Below are 21682 nucleotides of genomic sequence, written 5' to 3'. Positions count from 1 at the left end.
CCTCATGTACTGGGAGGGGCTGCTGATCAGTCCGCTGGCTGAAGGAAAGTGCAGAATTGTTGCAGGAGAAAATGGAGATACTCAGGCAACGTTTGCAAAAAAGTAAGCTTTTTTACTCTGGTTTCAGAGTGAAGAAAATTAGATTTCCATCACATAAGACCTGCCTCTTAGACCTCTGGGATCCCTCAGTACGCTAGCAAGCATTTGGTGGCCATGCACTTGAAAATGTCTCTCAAGGACTGTGTAAGAGAGTATTTTTGCGCCACGTAAACTTGCCAGCTTTACACCCATTGAACATTACTCTGGATCAGGCCTCACAAGTTATATATGTCTAGTAATCTGATTCATTCAGCTTGGCTCCTCCTGTAAGCTGGGTCTTGGCTGAGATAAAAAGCTTCAATACAAGACACTTAGTGACCATGGAAGTGAGGAAGATTCTATCCAAGGAAGCATTTTCCAGCCTGATGCCCTCCTATCATGACACTTTCCACCTCTTCAGCAGCACCTGCTTATTGTAAAAATGAGAACGGGGAACTGAACACCACTGTGACCAAAAATAGAATTCCCCAATTTTTTTTATTGCCATGTTTAACCTCTGCTCTTTTAATCATATGCACAGCAGGAGAAAGGGGATATGCTTTAACAACTTGTCAGGTATTAAGCAGTGCGAATTTTTAGCTAGAAATCATGCTATCAGTTGGAAGTAAACAATAAGGCCACATATATTTAATTTTTAATAAATTTTGAGTTATGTATTCTTTTAATTACATTAATCAGGCAGGCTCCAACACTGCAAGCCTTAGGGCTTGAAGTGCAATTTCAGTGCTTTGTAATAAATTTGCCAAACTTTGGAAAAAGATGAAATGGCTTAATATTAAACATTTGCTTGATTTAAATTTTACTAACCCATGCACTTTATAATTCATATTTTTTCAGTGCAATGTACTGCCACAGCAGAACGATCATAATAGTAATTGTGAGTAAGCATTCCTTTTGCACACAGGTTTTGCTTATAAACTAGATGAATAAAGGGGCCTGGAGCATCAAGGGAATGCTAAAGATCTACAGAGTCTTTCACTTCAAGGTCATTGGTTCAAGCACACATCATTAAAGACAGAAAGTTAACATCTGACTGCTGCTTCATAATATACATGAAATGAGTTTGTGGTGTCAGTGGATACAAGGAAAGGATATAACCAGTTTAATAACAAGAAAAGAGGTAAGACTAATGCATAGGTCCAAAAAAGAGGAAGAGTCGGGAGGTACGCAGTTTACCAGGCTCCTCTCTCCTTCTGCGTGCAGTCCTAAGGGTTGTGTTCATTCTTCAGTCTGGAAAGGTTAGAAAGATTGTAGCCACCCTACTTGGTTTCATTTGATGTCATAAGCTTAATTGAGTTTAGCTGGGTAAACACTAGGTCGGAAAGGATCCAAGGAAAATTCAGGTAGAAGATGATGAAGTAATAGTGAACCTGGTTGGACGCTGCTAGGGCACTGCACAACAGGCTCTTTGAAAGAAGATGCAAAACTGATATCCTGACCACTTGTCATTATCTCAAGCATATAAATCACAAGCAGAAAACTCTTGGTCATGGTACCCTCATAAATACCTTCCAAGTGAGTAATTACAGCCTGACAATGTTAATTCTCCAGTGAAGTTAACCGAATGAGGTACTCTCTCTTTTGATCAGTTGTGTGGTGTTATTGTTGTTGAAGGCTTTTTTAAAGAAGTAGTTGCTTTTCAGTAATGTGATCCCTTTATGTGAGACCTCTAAGAAAGAAGATTAGGTGTGTTTAGAGGAAGGGGTGTGTGTAACATAGCACTGATTTTTTTTATTAGCCATTTCATATTTAGTTGTCAAAATGAAGTAAATTGCTTATATCTACTGTTGTAAAAAATGCGTTATTTTTCCCTTTTGTTCTATGAACCATTGAGATTTTAAAGGGTACTGTTCCACAGCTGTCTTTTCTCTTCCTTTGGTCTTGTTGTTGTCATGGTTTGTTTTGAAGTCTGGGCTGAGACTGGACCCAGGATGCCTTTGCTGAATGTACATGGGTTTTAGTGGAATAAATTCTTTCAACCATTGTAAACGAGCCCTATGGCTTCTTCTGCTTTCCTTAGTGGCTTTAGTTATGAACATATACAAAAGTGAAAAAAAAAAGAAAAAGCTTCATAAGCTCTCTTAAAAACATTTTACGAGTAAGAAGGAAATAAGGTGAGAAAGACCTGTGAAGGAGAGAGAAACTCAGCCTTCAAAACAAGGGGAGATATAAAGGAGTTTGCAGGTAAAATATAGAGATACGCAACCCCGGCTTGGTTTGGTTTGTTTCTTTTGCCCTTTTGCCCTTGTTACTTGTATACTTAAAGTTTTTATACCTTTGGAAGAGGTTTTAGTCACAGGTTTTTTATGGTTTTAATATGTGTATATGTTGGAAATATGTAGTCATATTTTATATTTAGCATGAGATTTTATTTTCAACAGTTGTCTGGAGCAGAAAGCATTTTTTTGAAGAACTCTTACCTGTCTGAGCCATTGAATTAATCTAAGGTAGCAGATGTTAATTTAAAGGTGGCTTCACTTAATTGTAATGGGGACATGCCACTGGAGGATTTTGTAATAGAATTTTTTGAATGAAATTGTGGTTTACTTGTAAATAAGTACGTGATGCTCAATGAAAGGATCTCTGGAACATTCCTGATTTTTTCATTCAATAGCCTTAGCCCATGTTTGTTTTTATGAGGAAGGTGAAGTTCCAAGTATTTCATTGAAGAGGCTAGATGTCTTTTTGAGTTAATACGACAAAAGCTTCTTTATAAAAAATAGATTTCAACCACTAGGTATTCACACATTGCCAGAGTATTATTTCTTTTCATAAAAGATTCCATCTAAATCATAAGTTTATTTTTGGCAGGGACAGCTTAAAACCAAATCAGGGTCGAAAAAAGGAAGGAGTCTGAGGTCAAAATGTAGATATTTTTGCAGTAGTCCAGGGGGAATCGTGCATAGTATAAGTCAGTGCTCTTCCTGAAAGAAAACATGGTAATTAACCCCACATTTTGCACCTTGGTTTTTTCACCTCCAAATTTGAATATAAAACTTTTTTGACATAAAAATCAATTAGGATTTAAAATTCTTTTCATCTTTGTAAGAAAATGACACAGACTTGAAGTAATTTTTAAAAAAAGTAATTCTTCAATCACAAGTTATGGTAACCTACACTATTTGGTTGGAGGATTTTTAGGGTTTGAAAGAAAAAACCAGATCCAATGGAACTTTTATATTTCAAAATATTAGTGCGTCAGCTTTATTGAAAAAAGCTGAAATTGTTCAAATGACCTCAGTAAAACAATTTGGACTACGATTCCCGGAATGCTCATGAAGCTGACATGTCTACATGTTCTTAAAAAGTCATAATCCATCATTCTGATGCTAGATCGATGGATTATGACTTTCTGATGTCAGATCTGTGAATTAAGGTTTTTTGAGTACAGCCTGCTATCCAATTATTGCCCCTATTCATATATTATAAATCATTATTCCTTCACCAGGTAGTCAGCAGTTTCTATTTCCTAATGTTTCAGAGCCGCCTTTTTTTAGCCATTGTGGCGTTCCCATTGAGCAATCGAAAACGAAGAGTGCTGACCTGAAAAATAAAGCTTCTATCACAGTAGATTGTTGAGGGAACAGCATTCATTTCTAATTCGTGTAGTTTCTGCTGAAATAAAGAGAATTAGATTAGATTGAAACAAATCTTATCCCCTTCCTGCACAAACAAGCAATATAATAAATTAGCACAAAAGCTGTTGGCACGTATTGACTTAATTTTTAAGTGCTCATGCCTGATTTTCTTTAAAATTATGCTTTCTTCTGGTAGGTTGATTTATTATTTTTTTTATATGAAGACAGATCAGCTTCTGATTTAAAGCTGAAATTTGCCAGCGTGCTACCTTAAGTGATTGTGTCTATTAGGTGCTGCTAAACTGAAGTTCCTTTGAATGAATTACTTGTCGAATAATAAACTTACTTCTAATGCAATGGAGTACATGATAAAAGTACAAAATGCTTTAGTGTAACCAGTTTAGGTATGTCAAATCAAAATACGTCTTAAACAACTTTATTAAAAGATACTCAGAAAAAGAAGAGCTATTTTAGGACCTATCATGCATGCAGAGAAGTCATTAAATGAAACGCAATCATGCTATATTGGAGAGTTATCTCAACAGATTGCTCAAGCTAAGGGAATTTAGGTCTAGTCCCATATGTGGATGGAAAAAATCAATAGTATGATCTTGTTATTGTTCTTTATTTCATTTTGCTGTACTGATAGGTCTTCATTAGGATGCAGTTTTCACACTAGACGGCTGTGCACAAAATATGTCCAGTCAGTACATTGCTAGCGGAGTTGTTGTCAAAAAGGACGGTAATCGATGAAAGGGAGGATGGTATAATGAACGTGGTAGAATTTGTCTTTTAATAACTCTTTGTTCTGTGTCTGTCATGAGAGAGCTTTCAGAGAGCTGGCTCATGCCTCAGTTTCTCCTTTATTTGAGTGGCCATGTGGATTCTAAAATCTGTGTCCCAAGGACTATTTCCGTGGCACTTTTCTGAAAAACAAATTTGCGTATCTGGTGTTACCCCTGTTGCAAGTCAACATCAATCAAGGATGTTATCTGAAATGGCATGAGAAAGTTAACTTAGTATTTTGCATGTCCTATCATCGGGTAGTTGAGGGGGGGAAAGTAACACTTTAATATGCTTTTAATAATTTAATTCTTCTTAAAGGAAGACATTGTTTTGGCATATTTATCTCATTCCTTATTGTTTATTTCAGAAGCCCTGGACATTAATGGCATCCTTGCTTTCACCTTCCTTTTCCTTTTATCTCTTTTACATTGTCAAATATATTGGCCATTAAGACTTCCAGGGTGCTGTAGAGTGTTCGAAAGAGCCGGTTTGTTGGGAGAGCGCAGAAACAGATATTTTTTGAATGCTTCTGGAGAAAACATGATTTCAAGACCAAGTGCCAGCACAGCAATGGAACCACTGGCGGGGTTTCAGTGCCTTTCTTGCTTTAGGTAGATTTCCAGTATGATAGAGCTTTAGAGCCCAGTTCTGCTGATGGGAAGTCTGGCAAAACTCCTTCTGCCATCTGCGGAAGTTGGTTCCAACCCATTTTCAAATTTCCTGTGAAGTGCAGTTGCCCACTAGATGGAGACATAATATTTTATACATTAGTGGATATACAGATGGTAATCAAACCCACCAGCTGCTGCCTGCTCTTTCTGGGCACCTTGCCAATTTACTGGCAGTATGTTGACTGGGAAGCAGACAGTGACACACTTTGATCGAAAAGCTTGTATGATGATTTTTTTTTTGTTGTAATATTATTGTTTTTTTAAAAAATGATAAAAGAGATCAAGATGTGTATCTTGATCAAAGGGTACTGCTGTCTGCTTCCCCATCAGCAACTTCTAATTTATAGAAATCAGATTGCGTGGAAAGCAATCAGAAAAGGTTTGAGGTCTTTCTTGTTCTCACTGCCAAGAGATGCTGACAAGTGAGAAAATTAAAATCAGAGAAGGTAGGGAGAGAACTAGTAAAACACTGGTTGAAATATAATTATTTAAAGTTCACAATTTTAGTAATTTTAGGGCTGTAAAAAAATATAGTTGAAGTGCTCAAATTGGCTATTGCTTGTATTATAAGAGCACCTTAAGATCTTTCTCTGATGGAGGATGTTGTTTTGAGACTAAGCTACCATTGAGACAAATATATCTGTTAAGTTACTTATTGTCACAGAGAAATATCCTGTCTCTGGTTTTGGGGCTGAGTTTTTCAAAGGTGTCTCCTGTCAGCTCTATTTCTTCCACACGGAGCTGTGCATCCAGTATGATTTATTAGGGTGTATACATGATATAATTAACACCTGCAAAGAACACTTAAACCAGCCAGTCAGTCCTGTAAATGTGAAGATAGTGGGTGCAGAGGGACTATACTGAAACTTTGTCTATTATATTTGGTGAAGTCTTTTCTCTTTAGGGTCTTTAGTAAGGTCTTTTCTCTTTTCAACTCTTGATATCATTCCTTTTTCAAAAGCCATTTTTTGTTTCAGATTTTTTTAGTCCTTCTAAGCTTAAACAACAATTAGCAGTTACAGTTATATCCATATATATATGGATTGTGTCAGCTGGAGAAAGAACATGTTTCGCTGCATAGGTGAATATTTCTGGCCAACATAAAAGCACAAACCCAGTGGCAATGGTGAGAGTTGCTACACATTCTGCCAAATGTTAAAATCAAAATAAGGAATCATATGACAGGAGGACCTCGGATATGTGACGATTTGTCTAGATGGAGCAAGGGATTATCGGAGGGAAATAGCCTGACATAGTTCAGGAAGTAAACAGGGCCCACCTCCAGAAGTCTTTAGAATGCCATCTTTGATATGGTCTTCGGGTTATGAAAGTATTGGAGAAGTAAGTTAAAATCTTGGTTTGGTGACAAGAGATTCTGTTGGAGCCACACAGGACATTCAGCTGCTTCATACAGTCTGGCATACTTGGCAGTTGGGGCCAAAGGGGAGTCTGAGGCTAGAATAATAATTGTTACAGTTCAGCATTGCACTCTGCTACCGGCGTGATGGAGATAGATCTGTTCAGCCACGCTGCTTCTCCTCTGCATGCGAGGCGTTTGACTCTGTTGTAAGCTACTTCCCATTGCTCCTGCTCTCTTCCTCTGCACATTGACCCACGCTTTTCCCTCAGCTGCTGAATAAGTCTTTCCTTCCACAGGACCAATTTAATTCCTGTGTCCCCATCCACCCTACCTTTCTCTCTATTGCCAGCTGAGCTTTCCAGCCATTAGTGATTTTTCTACCCTCTCCTCAACTTCCCTGCTTGGCAGTCCAGACACATTTGATGTTCCTGATAGGTGTTTTCATCTGAGGGTTAGATCTAAAGACAGCAGCTTGAGAGTAGTCAATGTCATGTTTCTGGGTATAGCTGTGCATTCTTAAGAAAGAAGGCACTGCTATTTGGTGTTCGCTCCCTCTAGGTAGTTATGATGTTGCTATTTAGGAAAGCTGCCAGGGAAAAGGTGCTGCTAAAAGGAATAAATAGATAAATCCCTTTGACATCATTGCTTCATTTTTTTCCATCAAAAGCTGACCATCATGGACATGTTGTCTTTATCTCATCAGCAAACTGTGTGCTAACTTTGTGATGACATTGTCTTTGCTTATTTTTGTAGAACAGAGTTTCTCAAAAAAACAAAACACAAGGGGAGGAGAGGAAAGCCTATAGCGTACAATTCAACCCAGTACCCTTCATATTCACTTATTCTATAGCCGACTCAAGATTTTCACTTCAAAGTTTGAAGCATTTGCTCTTAGTCCTGACTTGTGTTAAAATTCTGTATGATTGAGGAAACCTCCTTTGAACAAATGTCAGATGTTTGTTGGTTTCGTTACTTGTGTGTGTTTTTTAAAAGATGAAGTTAACTTAGAGTTTATAAGGTATAAGAAGTGAGCGTTGGTTTGTTTTTTGGTTCTGTGTTTTTTTTTTTTTATTTGGGGAGAAATGATTCAGTAGAAATGCTTGTTTCTTCTCATCCTTTGTTTAAAGAAATTTTGAAATATCCACATTTGATTTTACAGTTTGTTATGAGCTTCTTAACAAGTCAAAGCAGAATGAGATTTATGCACTTTTTCACCAGAAACCATTTCATGCCCCAACAGAAATGGAAATGACTCTTCTTCTCAGAAACCTTCCAAGTCAAAGTGGGAGGAGATAATCTGTAAGGAGATGTTACCGTCTCAAAAACAACCTCACCTCATTCGAGGTGTGGTTGGCTTTGGCAGTTTACCAAGAGGAAATTATTAGATTTCGCATCACCCACCAAGCCAAGCTATGCTGAAACAAAGCTTTGTTTAACTCCTGCGTTCATCAGACCAACCCTGCCCCTATCCACAACTGCATTTTTATTTAATGTGAATGACAGTATTATAAGAGAGAGTTAAAACCAACCCCAGCATTCAAACTGAGATCCAGTATAAACAGATTTATGAACATGTACTGTAATAAGGAGAGGCTGTTTACAATGGGATATGAAAGTCAAGTGTGATATAAGGAAGTGGTAGTTTCTTTTGACTAACAGACTATGGTTAGAATACTGCAGATTCAAGCTATATGGAAACGCAATTGTAAAGAAGGACTGATATTTTAGACTTCTGTGGGGTTTTGTGGGTACTGATCAAATATTCTGGTGCAAAAATAGACTAGTTTCACATAGAGAGGTGACTGAAAACTGTAACTCTGAAATTTGAGAGAAAAAATTGCCTTACTTCTGCATTCCCAAATTGGAAAATGTATGTTAATAACTTAATTTTGATGATAAAAACATGAAAAATAAGTCCCTAAAATAGTGTCGAGTCAATTTTCTGATAAAGTAAATTTGTTTTCCCATTTGTGATTAAAATGACCTACAGTAAGATTTTTTTTTTGAACTAGGTGTTAATTAAAAATATGGAAATGGATTTAAAAAACATTGCAGTTCACAGTGGAAGAATTACCATAACTTATTTGTTCTCAAAGCCATGCCTGTTTTAAGATGTTTTTAAGATGTCTAAGTTACTGGTTGTTTTTCTGCATGATTGTTTCCAAAGCAAAATGTGATTCCAATAAAAACAGTAATTGAATTTACAGTCCACAGGACAAATTGTTGTTTTAACAGAAACTTACACAGTCAAGTAAAGACTTTATGTTTTAGGTCTAATAACAAAGAATGCAAGTTCCCCATTTTTATGTGACTGTACATCCTGAAAATTTTTCTAATGTAGCATATTTTAAAAAAAAAAAATCTATATTGTAGTTTTTAAATTGTGTGAGCAATTTTTTTTTTCCTCTTAGCTCAGAATCAATACTCTTTGGGTTGTTGGGTTTTTGTTTTGGTTTGTTTTTAATGTAACCTTTTAAATGTTAGAGCAGCTTTTTCTGTAGCGTCAGCTAGGGGTGAATCAATATAGACAAGCCTATTTGCATCTAATGCACCTGATGACTGAGAGGAGTTCGGAGAGAGCTTCTTGCTTTGTCAATTGGTGGTGCAGGAATGTACGGGTCTGGGGCAGTTGTGTGAGGGACTTGTCCATGACCAGTCTTGCATGGCGAAAATTCTAGTTTTGGAGGGAATGGATAGGAAGGGAAGGCTGTCCAAGAGTGGCAGCGGACAAAGGCAGGAGGTGGGACCTCTCTCCAGCTTGAGGCAGTGGTTATACATTACTGTATCAATGGCAAAAAAAATCTTTTTCTGCTCTCAGATTTTCTCAGCAGCAGCTCCCAATCACTCCTTGAACCCTTTTTGTTTCAAAGGTTTCTTTCAAAGTTTTCCTAGTTTTTTGGGAATCTTCTTAGTGCCTTTCTTTCACGTATATTGTACTCAATGTTTACATAAAGCCTAACAACTATGCTTAATGAACGAAGAGAAATCCGGTGGGGGTAACACACAGCTCCCTACACACGCCTGCTCTAACTAGCATGTACACAGTGTGAGACATGCCAGAGATAGACATACATGCTGGAGATAGGCATGTCTACATTAGCATTTTATGCTCATGGGAGCAAAATGGGAGCTCAGTGGGAGAGGTAACAGCCTGTGCTTGCTGTGGACCAAGGCAGGTATATTAAGCAATTGTTAAGTACTTAATTTGTCTTGGTTGCTCTGACTTTCCCTCAGGAGATACAGTCATCTTTGCACTTACTGCAAGGAGGGGTTTAGGGGGTTGACAAAGGCCCTAAAGCAGGTGTGATGAATACCATCCCTCTAAGCAATTTAATTCTTATAGGCCACTTTGTTGCCAAAGGCACATGCTCTCATGCAAATTTTTCTCCGTGTATAAGACTGCGGCAAGTCCTTATAAAATGTATGAAGCCTCCTCTCAGAAAGAGGTATCAAAATGCACCTGGCCAAATATACTGTCATACTTCTATCATAATGTTTTTAGCATTCACTTCAGATTTTTCCTAATCAAATGATTTGGAAAAAGGGATGCACAAGGAAATGTAAAGCTCTGGCCTGATAAGGCATATGCCTCCAATGTATTAGACTGCCTGTTGTGCGTTGGGCTCAACAGAACATACTTTCATGGTTTTCTAATGTGATCACATGAGTAGTAAAAATAAACTTACTTTTTTTTAAATATTTGTAGATCCAGCAAGGTGGTTGCTATGGGAAAGACTCTTGATTACTTTCATTTTTTTTAAATGGCATTAGATCCCTGTTGAGTATAACTGTACAGCCAGATTAGGACCTGCCTTCTCTTTGCTTGTTTGATGGGTGCCCTTGAAGTGGAAAGGGGGGATGGCACTTTGAAGAGTCCTGACATGCAAGAGTCACACTTTCAGGTACTAAAAATAAATCCTCATCCCTCCTCAAAATCTGTATGCATTGTTTTTAAAAGGATTTTTTTAACCTCAAGCATTTTAAAATGGTGAGACAGATCCCAAAAAATCATGAGATGTGCTTAAAAAGAATTGTTGTTTGGTTCCTTTTGCTTGCAGTCTAGCTTTTGAGCTTTCAAGATTTGTTTTCAGTCTTTCCTCTGCAACCATAAGAGCTAGACACTAACTTTATTTTTAAATGAAAGCTGAGATTCTCTTGTAATCCCATAACTCTAGGAGATTTGGCAATGCTAAACACAATGTGAATTTAGAGTGACCATTCCAAGGTGAATCATTTAGAGATGTGTCCTCAGCATGAAAGCCAACTGGGGATTTTTTTTTTTTTGGACGACTCTTATTTTGTCTTTCTAAATAATCTGTGAATTGGCAGTAATAATTGGAAGCTTGGTAAAAGCAGAAGTAGATGATTGCAGCCCAGTAAAATCAGTATTATTTTTTTTCTGGTATGTTAGGATATTCTTACAGCATCTAGGTATTAAAGGCATTCTGCATTAAGATATCTCTAGAGAGGAAGGCTTTGGTTGTTTTTGTAGAAGCACCCTTTTCTACTCAGTCGAGCATTAAAATTGGCAGCAGTTCCTGGAGTAGCAAGAAAATCCTGGTCGTTGCCCTCATATAGTTACTGAAAACAGTAAGAGGATATGTAAAAGCTTTAACTCCAAGGAAAAATATTTATAACTGTGACAGCGTGTTTCCTTACAATAATTTATGGGCAAAATGTAGGAAAGGAGGAACACAAGCTATAAATAATATTCCTTATGTAAACATAATGGCAGTGGCAAATTCTTTTTATTTAAAAATTAATATTGATGTTCATTAATATAAATTACCACATTTCAGATGACTCTGATGTCCTTGAGGCCAGATGTCACTGACTGATTTACAGCTTCCTGGGGGGAGGAGTAGATCCTGTTTTGTCAATGTAGGCACCAAATTGCTTCAGATAGCTATTTTGGACTAGATTAATTACTGATGTATTGTCAACAAAGTTGATTCTCATCTCAGCTCAGAAACATGGAAAAGTATCTTTAAAACGTATTAACTTGAATTCTGAAATGCAGGAAAAAGAGCATAAAGTATACCTCTGACTTACTGAACTTTTGTCTCATTTAAGGAATAGTGGTTTGAAAACTCCTGCCCAGGAACATGCACACAGAATTTCCATGTGCATCACTAGCAACCGGGGAACATACTTCAGAGGCCAAGTTTAGTCCCACATTGATCTTATTTCTACTTTAAATATTAATACAAACGTGTACAGTGAAGGAGTTCAGAAGGAAGCTCTGCCATCTCAGTCACACCGCACAGATCATACATGTGGATTAAGTTTTTGAGTGCTTCATAGTATCCTTCAGACCTTGTGTATAGCACTGCTGCAAAATAGGATGGCAAATGTATTTGTAGGGCTATCAGCAGCCTCCCAGAAACCTCCTCACCTGTGAGAACACTGGTGGGCGATGCCTCAGAAGGCAAGTAGGGTGGATTTGTTGTGTTTGTGTATGCTGGCAGGTTAAAGAGGGGGAAAAAAAACAAAGGCGGGCTGGTTTGAGTCAGTGTGAGACAGTGCATCTCTGTCCATTAGTTATTCATTCAAATTCAACCACATGAAATACAGGCAGCTAACAAACCATATCTTGTAAATGCCTTTTATTCCAGCAGCTGAAATTCAGCGCATTTGTAGGTGTGTAGCTGGGCATGCTTAGCATGAATGGCAAACTAATGTAAATCCTGTATTAAATATTTTGGTTCATAGCAAATCTCACATATGATCATATGTAAGAGAGAAGTCTGTGCAGGTCTCTGGTAGCATAAGGTCCTATGGCATACAATTAGAAACTACAGAGATGATAGGAATATGGAGAATAACACACAAAAACCACCCTTTTAAAATGCATTTATCATTCATATAAAATCAAATCCATATCCATTGAAAGGCCTTGAAAGATGTTACAAGGCTTTATAAAGGGTCCCTACTGATTTTTTCCAATCCTTATAAATAATTATTTTCCTGTGTTTGGTAAGATTAGCTAAAGGGAATTTATGTTAAGGCTCTGTGGAGAAGAGTACAGAATTTCAGTTAATATTAAGCTGAAAAGGTGGTTTTAAAATATTTCTATGATACAGAGGCCTTGTATCAAAGAGGCAAATACACCACTCCCTCAGTCACTTTTCTCATTTGTGAAATAGCTAGGCATAAACTATAAATTCTAATTTTCAGCAAGTATGTTAGTAAATCCAAACTGACCTTGACCTTAGCTTTGCTAATTTCCAAACTCTGATATTTATTCCCTGAGTAGATTGTTTGCCTTCATACCACATACATAAATACTGCAAACCTTTCCAATGACTTGAATTAGAGTGTAAGTAAATAGCTGGTTTTAATCTACATAATATTTTGAGAGCAGACGTTCTGTGCTATGACTATTAAGATATACCCAGCAGCCATTTGTATAATACTAAAACCTCTTACATATATTATTAAAAGTAATGCTATCAGCCGGGGCTTGTTTTATGCCACAGAAACTTAAATAATAAAATACTGTGTGGATAAAATCTGCAATAATAGTAACTTAAGCAAAATTAATTTAAGTAACAGATAACATCTGGGGGAAAATGTAACGGTATATTGGTAAGTTATGCAAAGCTAATTTTATAATAACTACCACATCTGTGGAACTCATTTATTAGAACGTTTTACCAATCTTCTTTCCTGCCATTATTCTGTTTTAGAAATTTTCCTGTATACTATTTTATTGTCTTTGCTCTGCCTACATTTGTAAAAAGGTAATTTGCTGGCTCTCAACAACGAGAAAAGTATGTGGGTTTACGTACAGAACAACATGACACTTTCTATATTTACCTCTCTTTATGCACCCTTTTCCTGGAAAGAATTCCAGAGAAAAATTGTGGCATGGGGCTGTACATTGTGAGCAGCGCCTGAACTCCAGCTACAGTCCTCGGCTGTGCCTACGCCGGGGCTTGGTGTGACTGGGGTGGGAAAGTAAAGGTGACGCTGTATGATATTTCCCGCATTAACCTCTGCTGAATGTTAGAGCAGCCTCTAGCCTGCTCTAACTTGTCCAGATTCAAGTGGGCTTTTGGCACCCCACCACACCTAGGGATTAGTAAGAATATTGCATGTAATTTCTGTTCCCTCCAGTCTCTTTCGGAGCATCCTTTTATCTGTAGCTGCCACTGATATGCCCTCTACATTTGTGCAACTGCCTTACGGTTGCTTTATTTTTGAATTCGCACGCACCCCTTGGACCGCAATGTGCAGGCAAATATTGCCAATTAATTTTAAGGCATTATCATCCTGCCAAACTGTTTCTCACATTTCGATAGTTATATTGATTCAAGAGGACAGTTTGAGTAATACGTCTTTGTCATAGTGAATAATACTCACATAATGACAAATCTTCAGGAATTAAAAAAGGAGGATGATTTTTTTAATGTAGGTCAGTGGAAGTAATTCACCGTAAATTTACTCAGACTTCAGAAATTAGCAACGTTTTTTAAAGCTAACCGTAACTGTATGAAACTTACTATGTCTCCTTCTCTGTTTTTAAATAGATTTTACTACAGAGCCATTGGTGCTATTAAACATGAGGTTTTGTTCAAAGGAAATACAAAGACTTAATTGTATTTTTTAAAGGAAAGTATTGCATCAGAAGGATTCATTTAAATACGTTTGTTGGCTTCGGGCTCTCACCACAATTCATTCGTTCTAATTTTCCCCTGGACTTGTTAAGGACACAATGTATAGGAAGGAGCAATGCAGAATGGCATTTTTAGGTCACTATATTTTGGCTGTAAACTGTAATACTGCTCATAAACTTATTATTACTAAACAAAATACTTCATATTCTGCATTGAAGTTTCCCAGTCTTTTAAAAAACTTTTGGCTAAATGTTGAGACTATTATGGCTCATTAAAGAGACTAGTTCTGCTGTAATTTAGTTATTTCTTAATGATCCAAGGGTTATTATTAGACACAGAACAGATGAGTAAAGAATGGCTCTCTTTAAAAGGACGCAGTGAAGTAAAAATATTATTCTAAAACAGAACCTCTGAAAATGTTATCCATGCTACAAAAATGTATTTGATCAGCCAGGAATTGATTTTTAAAAACCCAGTCTAGTTTTTTACATTATTTCATTTTTTTAAAATTTGGACTGGAGGAAATAAATGGAATAATGATTTAATCTAGATAAAGAAAATATTTAGAGTGAATAGTTAATTAACTAACCAAAAAACATTATTTTAAAGAAGCGGAAAGTAATTTTGAATTCTCATCCAATTCAACTAATATTTTTAATAAGAAAATATAAGGTGAGAAATCAGAAAACATGGAAATACTTGTTAAATCAAAATACCTCTAGTTTAAAAAAAATACAATTAGAAAGCAAAGCTTTTTATTTTAGAAAGAATAACGTTTAGCTCAACATAAGGCTTTTTAATTTTGATGCAAAACCTAAACTTTCTGACAATCTTGAAGACAATGAAAGTGTCCAAACATAACTTCTGAAAAGCTTTTAGGACCACAAAAGGAATTTTTAATACAATAAAGAACAATGGCTAGGTTCCACTGTCTATTTTCAATTTTTGCTATCACTTTTGCAACTGTCCAGAACCTTTAATATTTTCAGCATGTTTAACAGTAGCAAGTAACTAGATAAACCAAATATCAACTTCACTATGATTTCAAAGGTATGAGGAAATTAATTTATGGGAGCTGCAATTACCCTGATGTGAATTAATGTAGTTGACTTACACCATCCAAGCAAAATCATGTTTGTAATAGCTGACTCAGAACTGGAACATCTGCCTGGTATTCTCAGTGGGCTCTTCCCATTGTAGAGGGCCCAAACATATCATTTTAGTATTATACTGTTTCCCCGCTCCTTCAAAAATGCCTTTCGTCGCCCTATTTGGCATGTATGTTCTGTCATCCATTTTTAAAAAAAAAAACCAACACAAACCCTTGTCCCTTTAGAGGACGCAGGGCCGCCTTCTGCATCGCCCGCCAGAGCCTGAGGAAGGACTGAGTGCTGCATCCAGCTACTCCAGGGGGGGAAAAACCATTTCCTTGACAGAGCACTCCTGGAGCCACAGTTCACACGCCAGCAGAATAGCAGTGAGGTTCCCGTGTTCACAGGAAAGAGAAATGGGAGCAAGTTGATGAAGCAGCAAAACTTGGACTATTAGCAATTCTTAAATTACAGTCACATATTAAAATATTTTTCTTAGGGCCTTATTTGATGCAGTGTCACTACAACTTTACTCCAGCAGATTCCTTTGAAAGAATACCCTGGTGGTCAGCTGGGCCCTTTAATTCCAAAATGCAACAAGATCCCTGTTCAGAAGTGACAAATTTGCGTTGGGAAGACTGCATGTTACCCAAGCTCTGTGTTTTCTAAACTTAATTATCCACATGAGTAAGAAGCTGTAGTGTTATGAAATGACAAAAATCATCTGTTCTTTCCAAGTATTATAAAGAGGGTCCCTTGAGATGCAGCTAGAAATCAAAGCTGATCTATAATAATTTTCAGTATATTTTCCCATTCTGAGCACCTGGATAGTAACAAAAAAGGTATTGTTTTTTGTTGTTTGCCAGCCATTTCATTCCATTTTAAAAAATCTGCAATGAACCTCTGAGCAATAATTAAACCTGAATTACTTTTTTTCTTTTTTTTTTCTTTTTTCTTTTTTTTTTTTTAATACTGCCAGTATGTGATTGAACTTGCCCCACCTGCAGTTCCCCCATTCCCTGCTCTGCTGGAAGAAGGCATACCTTCGGATATTTATTCATCGTTCATAATATCACCAGCAACCGCAGAGACAGAATCTAAGGTATGGAGGTTTTTTCCTTCTTTTTCTTTTTTTTTTTTTTTTTTTTTAAAAAGGTGCTTTTCTATGACTCTCCTCTCATTTATTCTCATTGGAGCCTGGCACTAATAACATTTATTCCCCAGAATATAGCATGCATTCTCTTCCAAGATAAAACGAAGTTGCTTTTAACGCGTTAATCAGTCAATAGAGGATATTTGAGTCAGCCCCTCTGGGCTCTCTCCCCACACGACTTCATAACCTCAGGATCTGCCTGGCCTGGGCAGTGAAAGAGAGACGCTGACAGTCTCTGTCAGAGCAGTTCTCAAAAGCAGGCTTCATGTATTGTTACATGTCTTTGGGCTGATGCTGTTTGGTCTTCTAGAGAGCAGGAAGATAGTCTCACTCACGTATTTCCTGTGGTTGGTTGCTGCTAGGGGTCTGATCAAGACCTGGAAGGTTACCTGGAAGAGCCTTGTCCAGAGGTAGAGTCCTTCGAGGCAGATGCTGTGGCTGATGTCACTGATGAAGATCAGAAGTCCACAGTGGGTGAAATCCCAAATGAAATTATTGTCAACCTTGAGGTACTATTACTAGAATGTTGTTCACTAATTCTGTCTATGGTTAATTAGCTAGCTCAGCCTTAATGAATATAGACTGTATTCATACTAAAGCTGGCAAAAAGCACATCCATATGCTGTAAAAATGTGAATTAGCCTCTATAAATAACTCCTAGTTTAGTCAGCTTACATGTGATAAGATAAAAAATATTCAGTAATATAACAACATATATCTTCAGCATTACTATGTGTTAAGAAACATGGGCCGAATCCTGCTCTCAGTGATGTCAGTGATAAAATCCCTTTTTGGGGCTTCAGGATTAGCTGCTGTGATGGAGTATATGCAATGTGTGCTTAAACGGAAATTGTTAGTTACATCTATGTTACACATCCTTCAATCTGTGTGAGAAATAACACATTTATGCCAATTCTGGACTTCATTTGGTAGGTGCATATAGGAACAGATGAGGTTTCAGTATGTGGTCTGCAGATTCTGAGGAGTCCATGAGTTCTTCCTATGGGGCTCATGAAAGGGAAGGACACTATTGTCAGTGGACTTAAATTTGTTGTAGGGTGATCTGCTTCTCTACAGGGAGGCCTACAAATTGAAACACGTGGAAAACCAGTGGAGTAGATCATTGTTATTTCATAAACTGCTCCCTCAAGCATGTGCAATTATTGAAAGCAAACCAGCTAGAACTCAGTTCCACCCAGGAACTGGTGGAATTTCGTCCTCTTTGCCACAACCAGGTGGCATTAGACGCTTTAAACTTTTGGTGCAGCACATTGGACGCTGCTGACCAAGCCACGGTTTATTAAATATCTTATATTGTCTGAAAATAGTGTGATATTGATAAATTGCTTTACATGTATTATGTATGAATGGGGAATATAAATTGGAATAATGATGCTGTCATTAGATCTACCTATTTGATTTCATATTCCATTTCAACACATCTTTAGAAACAGGAGGGAACCTGGCCTATGTTGTCTTAGTCCTGTCTCCACCTACAAGAAAAATGAAATGCGTGGTTTTCACTTGACTTGATTTCATTAGAAGTAGTGCTAAGAGCTTTTTTTCTTTACAGAAACTGCACAGATTAGAAAAATGCCATTTCTTCTTCCTTTGCAACTCTGGTTATATCACAGGAAATAATTTCCTTTTAGTTTTTAAAAGTCCTTTACCAATGTATCACCTGACTTCTCGGTTTGTTGACTTCTGAGTTAATCTTATCATTAGATTTTTACCTGATACATGGTCAAACTCATACCATTTTGTTGTTATGAGTGAACTGTGACTTCACAATCTGCACTACATCTCCAGGGGACATGAGGTGTGTCTTGCTGTAGTTGAGTCTAGAAAATAACTTTTAGTCTGAAGTCACAGTGCTGACGCTCAGTGATCTCAACAGCAGCCGTAGTGAGTATGGTGGCAGCTGATTTCCACTGAAGGTAGAATCAGAGACAGAGGGATATAAAAACTGGAAAAGAAAAGGCAGCTGGGGTGGCTGAGAGGGGATTAGCCTGGAGGATCAGTGTTCCACAGCAAAGCAGCTAAGTGTATATATAATGTAAAGGGAGAGACATATTTGTTGATACTTGAGGATGGATTGAATATGGTGAAGGCCATCTCTACAGATACAAAGTTGGGATAGAAATTCCAGCTTTTTGATGCTAATCTGAGCTACTGAGAACTTCAAAAAGGTTTTAGCTGGGGTTATCCATTGGTAGGTTGCAGTATAGCACTAGTAGGGATTTCTAGGACTGGCAAGCCAAAAAGTTCCTAAAACGGCAAGTTACTGCAAGCTTTTGTGGGCCAAATCCATTCACTTTATCAAAATTACGTAAAGTCCATTAAGAATGTACCTCCAAGTTTTGGATCAGTTTATGTGGAGTCTGTAAAGGATCTTTGCACCCGTTCCAGTTATTTGACCAAAACTTTGCGACTTTCGGAAAGACTGTCATTGTACTCCTTCTGTTTCTCACGTGTTTTTGCCATGATGAATGCTGATATTGAGAAATATAGATAAATTCCCCATAACCCCCACTATTTGTGGCCTTTTCTCCAGTGATCCTACATTGCCAAATACTATAAAATTAACGATTGCTACACATCATCACTGCCAAAGATTTCACTAAAACATGTCACAACCCTTGTACCTTCCCCACAAATGTTACTTTGCAAATGAAAGGCTCCATGTCTACAGCAGTCTGGATTTCCAGAATGAGATACACATTCATAATTGTGTTTGTAATTAAGAAAGACAAGCAACATCACAGAAATATGGGTTTTTATTGTTCATTTTCAGTAATGCTTTCTAATTTCAGCAGTGTTTCAATAAAACGTACTACACTAGAGAACATCTGCAGCAAAGGAAAACAGTGGCAACAACCAAATCCCAAAGCAATTTTTCTGATTTGGTGTTTATTGGTAAAGGCTGTCTGAGAATACAGGCAAATTAGCCTATCTCCCAAGACAAGGTCACATGAAAAATGGCTGTCCAAGATCACTTCCTGTTCATGGCAGCCATACCATACATCGGGATTGTGCACAGTAATACGATAAAGTGTTATCACGTAAGTACAGGCTGAAACACCATTATGTCTGCAAAACAGGAAGGTGTGTAGGATAATGTCTGTCTTACTGCACTACAGTGTGTCAAAACCACAAAGACAATGTGCAGCCTAAGATAGCTCCATCATAACCACTTTTTTCTTCTGATTTTCTTTCCAGGCAGAGATAAATGAAAAGCTGCAAATGCAAGAAGAAGCTTATACTTTGAGAACGGAAAAATTAAAAAGTCCTAAATAGACAGATAAGAAAGGTGATGTTGAATTTTACAGAAATTGGACAGTAGGGGATGGCGTGCACAGAAGACTGGCTCCCTGCCTGAACGTAATTATTTTTGTGTAAAGGAAAATGGTTCTGTTAACATTTACCTAGAAATAGTTCATCCCAGTTCCTCAAATTTACTGTCTTCTGCCAGTGTCATTATTTAGTTTAGACTTAAGTAGAAGATTATAAACAGAAGGATACGTAATTAAAACATGTTGAAGTTCAGTTTATTTCTGAATAGAAATCTCAATTTAAAAAAAATTGCTGTAGTTTCATTCTCTTTTCTTTTTCCAGTTGTGAAATATTTAACAGATTCTACTTTACACCTATGGCTTTTTTCAGGTAATTTTGCTAGGAGAGTACATAGGGAGAAACATAATTTTGAGGCACTGCAGATATAATGAAGAGAGAATTTAATTAACATTTAATTACACACATTTCAGTGTAGTTATTCATTAATCATATGTATGTTATTTCATTTTAAATTGTTTCCTAAGCTTTAAAACAAATTTCATACCTTATGCTTCTTTATTTTCACCATATTAAAAGCACATAAATTAAGAGCTTGCACTTTTAGAGTGTTCTCAAGAAGAGTTCCTTTTGATTTCAGTGGAAATTTTTCTGGAATGCACGTAACCTTTCATCTGAGAATGTTTCCATATTTTGTCAGAGGTTATAGGAACGTTTCAAAGTCAAAAGGAATCCGACCAAATAAATGACCTCAGAAGAACTGGTTTAACATCTATGTTTCAAAATCGTAGCCTGTGCTAATTGTTGTGTTACAGAACTCTGTGCCCTAGAAAGCATGTTGAATGCAAGTCATGCTTTCAAGCGTAAAGGCTGGATTGAATTACATGTTTAGTGGAATATTTGAGAAATAGAATGTTTTATTCATTATGACTTCAGATTTGTTTCCCATTAAGTAAAGAGTTAGTTTTTGTTTCATTTCATCCCCATTTTTTATGGTGATAATGAAAAAAGTTTGCAAGCCTGACTCAGCCCAGTCAAAAAAAAAAATTAAAAAAAAAAAATATCGCTTGAAACATTTTTCCTTCTTTCCTGCAAGTCCTTGTTCGGCAGTGCCGGCCGGGAGCGGCCAGGAGGGGGCACCGCCTGCCCTCTCCTCCAACCATGGTTTGAAGTTTTCAGCGGGCAGAATATTTTGCTTGGTCTCAGGCGTTGAGGAAAATCTCTTCCCCTGGTACGTGATGAGGAGCGATAAGCTCTGGAACAATGCACTTCCAAGTTTTTCTTCATTGCTCTTGCCAGCGCTGGCCAGCAAAATTAGTGAGAGCTTCCTTTCAGCTGTTAAAAGCTAACTGTTCTGCTTTGAACACTGAAGGAATTCATGAAGAATTATTAGTTTTGCCTTTAAAAAAAACCTTTTGAAAAGATTTTATTCTTTTAAAATTGTGAAGAGTCCTGGTTATGTTCTTTTTTGTTTTATTGCTTTGAAATATGATTTTTTTTTGTTATCAAAACTTTCTGAAATCAAAGTGTCCTTTATTTTGATACATAAATTCATCTCCCAGCACATTATGCTAATGTCACAAGTTTCCCTGGTTTTGAACTCAAAGGTGAGAACAGAGCTTCTGAAGAGAGCTGTCCGTATGAAAAAAGGAGTATTTTAAATACTTTTTAGTGAAAATGTGTTAGTGGTAATTTAGCATTGTTTAGCACTTCAGACTTAAATCTGAAGACTACAACATTGCTGCTATAGCACTCAGCAGAAAGGGACTAACTATGATTTATGTTAAGACCAAGGCTAAACAAAGGCTTTTGCCCATATCTCTTCCTCCCTCTCCCAGATTTTGTAGAACCTCTGGGAAATTTTAAAGTGCTTTGAAGATGAGAAATTGTATATGAACATCAAGTATTACTGCAATGATTTGTTAGCATTCAGTCTTAGTACATATGCATAACAGCTGAGGTATTGCAGAAATTCAAAGTGAAGTTCAAATCCCACAAACCGTATTTGTAACTATCTTCCTGCTGAACTAAATA

At 37.1% G+C, this 21682-nt stretch overlaps 1 protein-coding gene across 5 annotated transcripts in view; it reads left to right on the top strand.

Moving 5' to 3' along the window:
• CABCOCO1 (ciliary associated calcium binding coiled-coil 1) overlaps nt 1–20203 on the top strand; it is a 133407-nt gene extending 113204 nt beyond the window's left edge. For 4 of the 5 annotated variants that reach the window (XM_054207039.1, XM_054207041.1, XM_054207042.1 and 1 more), the window contains 3 exons: nt 16184–16306; nt 16720–16866; nt 19577–20203. In XM_054207039.1, coding sequence (XP_054063014.1) covers nt 16184–16306; nt 16720–16866; nt 19577–19654 — 348 coding nt within the window. In that variant the 3' untranslated portion in view covers nt 19655–20203. The remainder of the gene's footprint in view (nt 1–16183; nt 16307–16719; nt 16867–19576) is intronic. The other variant, XM_054207044.1, reaches the window with a different exon arrangement.
• The last annotated feature ends 1479 nt before the right edge of the window (nt 20204–21682 follow it).

Source organism: Rissa tridactyla, chromosome 6, assembly GCF_028500815.1.
Source record: "Rissa tridactyla isolate bRisTri1 chromosome 6, bRisTri1.patW.cur.20221130, whole genome shotgun sequence".
NCBI classification, from domain to species: Eukaryota; Metazoa; Chordata; class Aves; order Charadriiformes; family Laridae; genus Rissa; species Rissa tridactyla.
This window is presented reverse-complemented; position numbering and strand designations above follow the sequence as displayed.